Here is a 12,418-nt window from a genome sequence, read left to right on the forward strand (position 1 = left end):
GTGCACACCACGTAGCTCAGGGTAGCTTGGGTGTAGGGAGCCGAGGGTTAGAGATGGGAGATGATGCTGGAGAGTTTGGTGAGGGCCAGTTTGTGAAGGAGCCTTGGAAGGCAGGCTTGGGCTGGGTGCGGTGGCTCACGCCTGTAATCCCAGCACGCAGGGAGGCTGAGGCGGGAGGATCGCTTGAGGTCAGGAGTTTATGACCAGCCTAAGCAAGAGTGAGATCCCATTTCTACTAAAAATAGAAAAATTAGCTGGGTATGGTAGTGCATGCCTGTAGTCCCAGCTACTTGAGAGGCTGAGGCAGGAAAATCGCTTGAGCCTAGGAGTTGGAGGTTGTTGTGAGCTAGGCTGACACCACGGCACTCTAGTCTGTACACAGTACAACTCTGTATCAAAAAAAAAAAAAAAAAGAAAGAAAGGCAGGCCAAGTAGTTGGAAGTCTACTCTACTGGTAAAGAAGAAACATGGAAAGTTTCTAAGCAAGTGAGTTCCATGATATTTACAAAAACACTTTCTATAAAAAGAAAAAGCTAAAAAAGACATTATCACCACCATTATTCCCACTCATAGCCTGATTGTGACTGGTTTTCCCAGTCCAGAGATCTTTCTCCCTCACTAATTTTTTCTTTGCTGGCTTTTTTATGGATAGGAAATACTTATTTATTCCCTGTAATACATATATATTTTTAAGCACAGTTATTTTTATGCTTACAAACGAGTGAGTAAGCTTGGCTGTACCACCACCTTTAACCTTTGATTGAATGCCTTATATTTTACTGAGCAAACTAATTACCATGCTCTAGGTAAAAAAGAAAGAGGTGTATTCTGAAAATATTATCCTTTATTCAGGAAATTGATGACAGTGCTGAAGACTTACTTGGATACCTCCAGCAGAGGGGAGCAATGCGAACCGATCCTAAGAACTCTGAAAGCGTTGGAATATGTGTTCAAGTTCATTGTTCGGTCGAGGACATTATTTTCACAGTGAGTACTTGTTCTGTTAGAGTGATTTATCAGCTCTGCAATTCTTTTGGGATACAACAGTATCTTTACTGTAGGAGAAACGTGTTTAAAAAATTATAACCAGCTGTCGACCAAAAACAACTTAAGAATACAGCCTAGAGAATTTTGAGTATGTAATAATTGTGCCCTCTAAGTTCATTTGAGAAAAAAGAAAGAAATCTTAATGTGTTGCAGAGTTATATGTTTCATCCAATGAGTGTGATTTGTGAGTTGAGGCTCTTCTGTGTTTAATCTAATATTCTTCACTTGATTTGAAATATGGTGAACATTTCCAGGAATCTATATTCAATGTTAGAGGAGCTGGGAGTGGGAAGAGCAGAACTCAGGGAGTTTGACATTTATTTGGCTCTCGTACATTGTGCATGGCAGATGAGCTGGTATTTGTAGCTGACCTGTCTGTCCTTGAAATCCTAGTAGCCAACAAGTGAGCTGGTACATTAGAGCAGTTTAAGAGATTTTGATGGTGACAGCCAGTATCACAGAGGCTAGCTGCCCTTTTCTTTTTAGGACCACTCAGTGGGGTCTTGCAGTGGGTGAGAGAGATTGGGCTCAGCTCCCCAGCTGCCTCTTTGAAGGGCTTTGGAGACAGAGGTATTCAAATGCACTCTAGGAAAGAGCAATTTATATTCATCCTGGCTATAAGACAAAGTTAGGTATAGGATTGGTGATGTACGGGATCAGGTTGGTTGTGTGTGATGGGAAATAAGAAGAAAGCATACAAGGAATGTATTGTCTGGGCTCTTATGAGTGCAAATGAAGAATGTTCAACAGAAACTGACTTAGGGAGAAACAGGACTTTATTCACATCATTGAAAAATCTGGGGGTTCTTGGCCTCCGTCAAGGCTGAATCCAGATGCTCACTGTCTTTGGGAGAGTCTTCACCTCCAGATCGTGACTTTGCTTTCCTTTAGTTGATTTCCTTCTGAAGCAAGTTTTCCAGTGAAGAGGCCACTATAGAAGCTTCGGGTTCAGATTCTACAAGCTGAAGGAACCCTAGGTTCCTTGTTGTTCTAGCAAAACCCTGTGCCAAGAACTGCCCTGGGTATGTGCTAAGGTCTTAATCAAACAGTGGGGGATGAATACACAGCTGTGTGATTGTGGCCATGTGTGCACCTCTGGAGCCATGCATGGATCAGGCCGCCACTTATGGTGTGGACTTGTTCTATTGGAGAGTTGACTTCCAGAAAGAAAGTTGAAGTCTATACCCATCATTTTGGTCATGACAATGGGTGGGCTGCTACGGCTTCATACTTGACAAGGCATCTGAAACAGGTAATCACTTGGGGCTCTCTTAAAACTCTCTTTGAGATTTCAGGTGATGAGTAGAGAGAAGTGAGTGTCTTGAACTGTGACACAAAACATGTGTCACTTAGGTTATTCTGAAAGTGAAATACTTGTTTCTAGTTCCTATAGCTTGCCAGTTAGTCAGGTCTTAGCAGCATATTCTTCCAGGTTTGAGAGTAATTGTCAATGTTCTGAAAACCAATAGGAGACTCCAGTGGATCTTTGTGAAAGTTGAGTTTCTTGGAGGAGTTTAAGGATTCAGACATCATAGTTCCAGGGTAACAGGCAAGGATGTCTTATCCCATCCTCCAAGTGAGAATGTTTGATCTATAGGAAGAACATATTTTCTATTTATCATATCTTCTTCCCCAGCTCTTCTTTTTGTTTATTTATTGTTTCTCCTTCCTTCCTTCCTTCCTTCCTTCCTTCCTTCCTTCCTTCCTTCCTTCCTTCCTTCCTTCCTTCCTTCCTTCCTTTCCTTCCTTTCCTTTCCTTTCCTTCCTTCCTTCCTTCCTTCCTTCCTTCCTTCCTTCCTTCTTTCCTTCTTTCCTTCTTTTCCTTCCTTCTTTCCTTTCCTTTCCTTTCCCCTTCCTTCCTTCCTTCCTTCCTTCCTTCCTTCCTTCCTTCCTTCCTTCCTTCCTTCCTTCCTTCCTTCCTTCCTTCCTTCCTTCCTTCCTTCCTTCCTTCCTTCCTTCCTTCCTTCCTTCATTTCCTTCCTGTTTTATCTCTCTTAGTTTTTGTCTCTTCCATCTACTGGAACAAAGTGTATTCGTACATTTGCTTTCACCGTCTCTGCCTCAAGGCATGTCATCTTGTAGAGCCCCTAACTCTAAAATTGGTGTAGATTCAGTGCTGCTTGAATGCTAATTGACTTTTGGCTTATTAAGGAGCAGGATGATCTATTATTCCTTGCTGTATCTTTAGTATAGCATAAGGAACATCATTGACATTTGGTCAGAAGAGATGTCTCTAAAGCAACCCAGGCTAATCTTGAATCCTTTCTCATGAACAAATATATAGGCTGATCTTCAAAGACGGTCTAGGACCTCATGCTGGGAGAAAGTAGGTTTTGTGTCTTGATCATTTTAGAATCTTTAGCAATGATCTGCTCTCTAGTGGAGCCTCTAAGGTATTGGGAAGTGATCAAGGTATTTCCCCACATGAGGGGGCATCTTACTTGGCAAACTAGGAAATAGAAGATTCAATGCTTTGAGATTTCTAAACCAGCTGGTGGGAAATCAGAATGTAATTATTACTCTTGGGCTTATTGTGTGTGGTATTGTTTCTATTTCCTGTTATTCCTTTGTTCTCTTTCCCCATGTGCATAATTGCAGCTGATCTAGCTCCCATTAGTTGTTCCCTTGACATTTTTTTTATTTTGCACATACTGCACATGAACATTTGCCAGGGATAAGGATTTTCCTGTATCAATATGTGGGGTGCAATTGGGTGAGGGAGGAAGAGAAGTTATTGAGAAGGAGTGGAATTTTTATTTTATTATTTTTTCAGAATGATTCATTTTTATTGATAATCAAAGAAAGTGAGTTCCATGTCCCCCGTTCTTGTGTCACTAACTCCTTAGTCAATGTCTGGGGCAGGTGTCTCTGATCGGGCACATAGCTGCAAAGGAAGCTGACAGAGCAGGTCCCAGCTTCTGCCACAGGGGGCAGGCTTAAAAGTAGAGAAAATTGCTAATCGTAAGAAGTGTGTCCAACAGATGCTGGGTGGCTATAAGTATGACCAAGATCCACTAGGGTTTTGTAGAATGGCTGAGCCCCTGGGAGCTATAGAAGATAGTGAGGCACATTCTAAAAGAGTCGAGGTGATTATTTTCTAGATCTTGAGCTTCTTTACAAAGCCCTTGCAGTGTCTTTGATCCTGAAGCTCAGACAACCAGCTGTGCTGATCCTCACGGTTTCTGAGGAATTTCTTGTGGAATTCCTCGGAGTCTGGAGCAGCCTTTGCTCCCGTGTTGCATGTGTTGGGTGCTGAGCAGCTCCCCTTCCCACCGGCTAGGCGCATAGAAGTGAGAATGCAGAGCCTCTGCGAGGGTAAGAGAGGAGGGCCAGAACATGGTGCCCTGGACAAGTCCTAATGCTGCCATAGCTAGAGTATGGGGGCGGCGTGCAGTAATATTGCAAGTGCAATGTTCGTACTGGACAGACCTCGGAGGGAGTGATATTTTTGTTCCCATAAGTGCCTGGCTTAGTGAGAACTTTTTTCTGGGCCATGCAGGTGTGAAGTCTGGCTGGCCAAGAGAGAGAGAGCAGCTCCAGCTGGAGGCTGAGTGCCTTCAGGGGCTGCTGAGAGGTGCCGGGCTGCATGGGTTTGGGTGCCAAGTCTCATGGTACCCCATCCCTGAGCATGGTAGGAATTCAGTAAAGAGAATGATGACTTGGAGTGGGCGTGGTCAGGAAAGGCGCCCTCATCATTATGGTTAAGCTTTCAAGGCAACTGTGACTTTATCCTTGTCCCCAGGGAATGAATAAAGAAAAGCTGACGTAGGGCAGGCCAGGTGAGCTCACACTCCTTACACTCTGCTTCCTGATGGGGGCCACAGCATCTGGATGCATTACATGGCTCCCCACTCCTCACCTGAGAGCCTGGAAGGACCACCACGGTGAACACAGTGCCACTGGCCTGCCTTGGGGACTGCCACTTAATTAACAAGGGTTTCTTAGAGCATGGTTCACAGCCGTAGTGGACACCTCCAGTCTAGCTGGCCTCACCCAGGGCTGGATGTGATTGCCCTTCCTCTAACTGCCTTCGACACCAATGATTGAAACCCAGACACCAGCTTCTAGTATTTGCTTTTGCTTTTTTTCTTCTTTTTTGCATCTTTCTTTATTCTGCACTCCCCTACCACTGCTACCAAGCTACACCTTATCCCCCCACCAGCTCATTTTCTTCTTATGTAAATAGTATATAGTGGTTCACCCTCCAGGTCATGAATATGTTAGGCAGCAAGAACCTGAATAAAGCTCTGGCTTGCTTAGCTCAGCCTGCAGTCCAGGAGAATACATAAGCCTCTGCCTTTTTAAACAAATGTGAATTTAACTCGAAGGTACTTGCCAGTGTGATTTGTTTTCATTGTTCATGTATGAATAAATATTAAAATGTAATCATGTGTTTATGCTAAGCCTGGGCTGAAATGCCTGTCACAATGCTATTCCTGTTTCTCTTGCATGTAATTTGTTTGCATGTTAATGCCATTTATTGCTACGTAAGCCTCTGTTTTCGGTTTTGAATATAATTTTACTTTTTGATGACAGTAATGGCTTAGTAAACTACACAATTGCAGTTAATGGGCTTATTTTATGATAACACTAACTTGGCATCAGATCAGGATGGAACAGAAAACTGTCATCAAAAGGATATTGTCAAACAGTGACTTCTCTTTAATTTATTATCTATTTTATGCATTGCTGCAATGTTGAGGGGGAGCTAACAGCTTGTTTCTCACAAACATATGTGAAAGTGCTTTGTTAACTGTTAAGTAAGTTGCTGTTACAATAACATGAAATTGTGCATATGTATGAGCTTTTAAATAGTTCTCTTTTCCCTTTGCCTATGGAAATATTGGTAAGCATCTATTGAGCACCTATTGTGTACTGGGCACTTTGTTAAGGGCTGGGGACTCTGAACTTAGTAACTCAGACTTCCTCAAATATTGGCAAGGTAGTGGGCAAATAGACCTGGAGCCCAGCAATCAAATCACAGTTCTCTGGGCTAAGCAATGATCAGTTATGTAATATCACAACAGAGGCTTACAAATGGTTCTTAAGGGGACCAAAACGTTTGAAGGACAAACTCCACCTTGGGAAGATCAGTAATTCTCAGAGGAGGTGATGTTTTAAACCAGACATTGAATGGTATTTAAGAAGCCAGCCTATGGAAGAAAAGAGAATCCCAAATTCTAAGCACAACGTATGGCATAGAACTTCCAATTACTTCTGCTGCTCTCTGGTACTGTTTATTAAGCCTCACCTCTGTGCTTGTCCCTGCATCACTTTTCACTCTACCTCACTTAACACAACACAGCAAGGCACAGGTCTTATGTGCATTATATAAAAGAGGAAGTGGAAGCTCAGAAAGGTTCAGAAAGTGACTCCAGGTGACACAGCTGGATGTTGGCAGGGAGGGATCTGACACCCAGGCTGAGGCCCTGTGTGCCATGCTGTGCCCACACGTGAATAGCACATTTGTGGGGAAGAGTGGCCCCTGGGGGAGGCCGTGGTGGGGCAGGAAGGGGGCGTGATGCATCTGGACAGGGGGCTTGAAGCTAGATTGTGAAACACCTTTCGTGCTAGACCCAGGAGCTTGACTGTGACTTCATCCTCTGTGCTGGGGGGGGGGGACTTGAGTGGAGATGCTGCCCTTCATCATTACAGCACACCGTGGGTGCCCCAGTGGGCACACAAACGAATCCATTGGGATCAGATAAAAATATTAAAATTCATTTTATCCCAGATGAAGAAATTAAACTTTATAAACACTTAGAATAGTACGTGAATATCATTTATAAATAAACGAGCCTCTATTGAGAGTCATGCTTAAAATGAAAAACAATTTTTTCTCATTGGAGCAGCTTGGAAACCACTGCTTTTGGCAGTGGGGAGTAAGTGAGGTTCTAAAACAGGGGATTAATATGATTCGATTCATGTCTTAGAAAGCATTCCACTGGGGAAGAAAGGTTAGTTTGCAGAAGGTGGCGCAGAAAGGGAGAGGCTGGAGATGGGAGGTCAATGAGGAGGCTGTTGTAATACTCCATGCAAGAGGATGTGAACTAAGGCAGCCACAGCGGGCTGGAGGAGAGGAAAGGAAGAAGATAGGGGTTTCTAGGCGGTGGGCTTGCCAGGACTAAGTGAATGTGGGCATAGAATTGGAGGAGACGGCCAAGTCACCTTATCTGACCCTGAACTTTCTGGTCCATTTGACCTGGCATTGCAGACCAGCATGTCACAGTGTGTTTAGTTTGGGACATAAAGTGTTTGAGGTGTCTATTGGCATAGCCAGATGGAAATGTATAGCAGGCAGTTAGGTACAGATTTGGAGTTTAGGAGAGTGGAGAATGGAGATATAGTTTTGGTAGAAATTGATCCAGAGAGGTATTTGGAGTTATCACATAATGCGTTGGTCAGTGATACTAGACTGGCTTCCCCCTGCCCATGCTTCAGAGACTGAGCAAACTGTTTCATGCCCCGCTCACAGCTCAGGGTAGGACATTGGTTTTGTCCTCGCCCATGTCCCTTTACATGGCTTGATTTTGGTAGAACAAGGCCATCCCGTGCTGCAGACAGTTAAGGGGAAAGCCGCACGGACTGAAGATATTCACTCCTCCAGGTTGAAGCAGATGATTTCCTTAGCTTGTTAACTCCATGTTAGAAGTCTGAGAGCCGGCTTGCGGCAGGACCCTTGCCTGAGCGCAAATGTGAGTGTCAAGTGTCGAGTGCTGAGGCTGACAGTTCCTCAGAGAATGACTTGGGCGGGAGAGCAATTTACTGAGTAAATATGTAGTTTTAGGAAACGTGTTTGCAAATCCCCTGTAACTAAATATGGACATGCTGGATAAGAAAGGTCTGGGTTGCCGGAGGGGTGAAATTCACCACGCTAACACAATCGTCAGGGGCTCCCACCGAGTGGAATTGGGATGACTGGATGTACTTTGTGATCTCGTCAAATGCGCTTGGGGCAGGCATCACCCTGAAGTAGAATTTGTTTCTTTAGTATAAAATAACATATGGCTCACTTGTTGGGCTTGTTGCTTATTATGTCTTTGGCTAGAAGGAAGATCAAAAAGGACTTCCTCAGAAGGTACATGTGGTCACTGTCCTTCAAGGCTCTGAACTTGTCCTTCCATCTGCCTGATCTACTTTCCTAATGTCACCTGCTACAGAGACACATTGATTTCATTCATTTATTCATTCATTTGTTCAGTAAACCTTTTTGAGTCTTACCGTTTGGCCAAGTTCTATGCTAGGATACTGTAGTGAACAAGAGACATGTAATCTCTGCATCATGCTGCCTTTATGTAACACTGGGATGGACAGAAAAAAAATAAAAAGAAACAAATAAACCAAATAGTTGAAAACTGCCACAAATGCCAGTGAAGGGAATAAGCAAGTGTGTAGTTGAGGCAGGTGGGGCAGCAGAGTCGTGGAGAGAGGAGGCTCTGGAGCCAGACTGCCTGGGTGTGAATCCCAGTGGCTGTGTGACCTCAGGCAAGTCAGGTCACCTCCATGCCTCAGTTTCCTTGTCTGAAGTGAGGATTGCCTCACAGGGTTATTGTGAGGATCCTGAAGCAGTGACATTTAAACTGAGATGTGAAGGATGCCAGTGAAACAGCCATGCAAGGGATGGATGGAAGGAAGGAGGGGTTTTACAGAAAGTCAGAGAAAACTAGTGCTGCTGAGGCATAGTGAGCAAAGGGAGAGCAGGAGAAAGATGAATTGTGAGAGTGAGGCAGAGGCTGCCATGCAGGGATTGTTCCAAGTGTATTGCAAAGTCCTCAGAAGGTTTAACTAAAAACGCTTGCACGTGACGTAGCACTCTATAATACTTAGATGGCAAATGCCATGTGCCGCATGTGTTTCATAAGCCCTGCAGGCCTCTTTGGTCACCTCCTGTAAGAGACACATGACATAAGTTGTTCCTTCTTTAATAGGGCTAAAGGGTAGACGTAGTTTGTACTTCCTCAATTCAGTAAGTAATCCCTAGAGTTCTTCTGGCAATTTCTCAACTCTACTAAACATGATTGTTCTACAGTCACAATGTTTACTGGTTTTAAAAGCTATTTGTGTTTTTGCCACTGTGAATTTTTGGTTGTGGTTATGGACAAGTTTTTTTTTTTTTTTTCCAAGTATACAAGTATAGTCACTTCTCAGTTGTCTGTTAGTGTGTGTGTCTGAAGATGCCTACTGTCTAGACCCGGCTGCTGTCATGGTCATCTGGCGTGGCCATTACAGTGATGATGCAGTGTGCACCTTGTGCACAGGGGCCCTTTTCTCGGAAGAGTGCTCTTCCAGAGCAACAGTTGCTCGGCTGAATAGTATTAATTATGTTTTCCTAATTTCCTGTCAAATGGGCATTCTAGGGGAAAGGGTAAACCGCATGTCTTGGGTACCCTAGTGGTGATAAAAATGAAAAGGTTGCCAATAATTAAACATATTTTGTGACTAAGCCACAGATAATAATATTACCATGCCAACAATTAGCATGACAGCATGAGCCACAGCATTTTATACCACTCTCTCCTCCTTGAAACACATTCTTCCCTTGACTTCTGTAACACAGAACCCTTTTTGTAGTCCTCATACTTCTCAGACCACTCTGTTGTTCCCCACGGGGAGGGCCTGCATGCCCCAGACTGGTCTTCTCCTCTTTTCACTCAATTCCTACTTCCTAGGTGGGCACATCCAAACCCACTGCTTCCGTTATCACTTCTGTGCATGTAACTCAGGATTCCAACCTGACCCCTTCACCAAGTTCCAGATGCGTATATGCAATTGTTCACTTGATAGCTCCTTCTTTAGGATCTCACAGGCAATTCCAAGTTAGCAGATCCAGAACCAAACTCCTGACATGCCCCACCTCACTGACCCATAATCTGACCTCGCCCCCTCTTAAATGTCTCTCAATTCACTCACAGCTTTCCTTCCTGGCTACCAACTTCCTACCCCAAGTTCTCACCACCCTGCACCTGCACTATGGCAGTATCTTTTTCCAGTGGTCTTGCTACATGCATTCTTGTCCTCCTAGAGTCTATTCTCTATAGAGATTTTTGGATTCCCTAGATTGACAATTATAACATCTGTAAATATAGAAAGTTCTGTATCTTCCTTTCTAATACTAGTTCTTTTTCTCCCCATCTTGCTGTACTGGCCGGGATTCCAGGTCGGTGTTTAATAGAAATGGTATCACAAATGGTGCTTTGTATTTTTATTGTAGTTGCTTATTATCAGTGTAAGGAAGTTATTAATGATGTTCATTATGAAGAGATAATAGATTTTATTGTGATTACTGATGTTTGAGTTTATTTCTACCTTCTTAGCTGTATGTCCTCCCCACCACCCTAACTTTTCTGTCCTTTTTTTCTCTTTCTTTTGGATTGTTTTCAGTTTTCTCACTCATTTTTTTCCCGTTTACTAGTTTGAAAGTTACATTTTATATTCAGTTCTACTAGTGGCTACCTAGATATTTTATCATACATATTTAACTTAAAAAAGTCTAAATTAATGTAGTTAATATTCCCCTGAATAATAAAAGAATTTTAGAAGGCTCTGTTACTTCCCTCTTAAATATTATGCTAGGATTCTGCAGTATTTTAGTTTTATTTTTTAAAAATAACTCCACACATTATTATTGTTTTAAACAGCATTTGTTTATGATTTTACCAGTAAAATTTCATCAACATTACTGTACTGTATACTTTAAAATGATTAAGATGGTTAATTTTATGTTATGTTTTTTAACTACAATAAAAAATAAAAGTCTATCGTTACTCCTTTTATCTTAGACCTTTCATATTTGTTTTCTTTCTTCTTGAAGTAAATCTTGTAGAATTAACTTTAGTAAATTCTGTTGGTAAAATCTCTCAAATTAAATTGTCTGATTTTATTCTGAAACTTGAAAGGAAGTCTTTCTAGATTTAGATTTACAGCTCTTTTTGTTTGTTTACTGTGTTCTGCTGTTAAGGTTAACTGTTAATCTTACTGTTGTATCTTTATAAGCATTCTGCTTGTGCCTCCCTGCTGGCTTTTAATATCATCTGTTCATCCTTGGTTTTCTGTAGTTTCACCATGATGTACTTAGGAATGATTTCGTTTATACTACTAGGAGTTACTTTTCCTGGATTTAGAGTTTTGAATATTTAATACCAGTTCCAAACAAATAATTCTAATTCTTATCTTTTTTAATATTTGCATTTTCCCTATATATTCTATTATCTCTTTGAAATATCAGCCAGTGCATAGTAGGCCTCATTATATTTTCCAGGTCTCATAACTTCTTTTTCATATTTTCTAATTTTTTTGTTTTGTTTTTTGGGTTTATTCTGGCTAATTTCTTTGATCCTATATTCCAGTTCGCCAATTTCTCTCTTTTGCTTTGTCTAATATGCTGTTTAACTCTTATACTGAGATTTTTCTTTCAATTATTATATTGTTTATTTTCAAAAATTCCATTTAGTTCTTTCAGGTCTAATCTGTAATTTTTATAATGTTTTGTTTCTTGATCATCTTTTCACGCATTCTTTTTATATTTTGAAGCATATTAAATGTGTTGATCTTATATTTTTGTTGTATAATTCCAGTAGGGGGAATCTTTGTGGGTCTGATTCTGTTGTCTCTATTGTGGGTGGCCTTGCTTCCTTGTCCATTTTGTTGCTATTATTGTTTCCTAAAGCTAATTTTGGGGGGAACTTTATCAGTTGATATATATATATATATATACTTTAGTTTTCAATTATAGTTATTTTCCTCTAGAGAAAATCAGAGTTTCCTTATTTCATTCATCTGTGGGCACTAATAACCAGAGACCTCTTTAAGTTAAAATTTTTGTTTGTGGATGCAAGCAAGGAACATTAATTTGGAAAAAACAAAAACAAAAACATAACACAGGACTAGTTGTGGTTAAGAATTCTTTTCTTGGCTGAGCACAGTGGCGCACGCCTGTAGTCCCAGCTACTGGGGAGGTTGAGGTAGAAAGATCCCTTGAGGCCAGGAGTTTGAGGCCAGCCTGGGCAATATAGTGAGACTCCATCTCTGGAATAAAAAAAAAGAATTCTTACAGGAGACATATTTTCCCTTAATACATGGCACCAAAGACCGGTAGTTTCTGTATTCTTCCTTTTGGGGCAATAGGTTCAAATTTTCCCTCTGTTATAAAGAAGATACACAAACTGGGAAACCAGCCTTATGTGAGGGTCTCTAATAAGCAGGCCCAAGGATTTATCTTTCTTTTATTCCCTGACCACCCGCCACAGTACAAGTTCAAGGGCAGTAGGGCTTGGCAGGTGCCTCCAAGACAAAATTGCTCGGAAGTACCCAGAGTCACACTTTGCTTTGTGGTCGTCCTCTACAGGTTCCTTTCTTTCCTGACAGTTCACTG

At 41.8% G+C, this 12,418-nt stretch overlaps 1 protein-coding gene across 1 annotated transcript in view; it reads left to right on the forward strand.

Annotated features, from left to right (window-relative positions):
• Positions 1 to 12,418, forward strand: part of DOCK2 (dedicator of cytokinesis 2) — a 392,475-nt gene that overhangs the window by 68,181 nt on the left and 311,876 nt on the right. The window contains exon 22 of the mRNA XM_075996281.1: positions 853 to 987. Within this exon, the coding sequence (XP_075852396.1) occupies positions 853 to 987 (135 nt within the window). The remainder of the gene's footprint in view (positions 1 to 852; positions 988 to 12,418) is intronic.

This window comes from Microcebus murinus, chromosome 21 (assembly GCF_040939455.1).
Source record: "Microcebus murinus isolate Inina chromosome 21, M.murinus_Inina_mat1.0, whole genome shotgun sequence".
NCBI lineage: Eukaryota > Metazoa > Chordata > Mammalia > Primates > Cheirogaleidae > Microcebus > Microcebus murinus.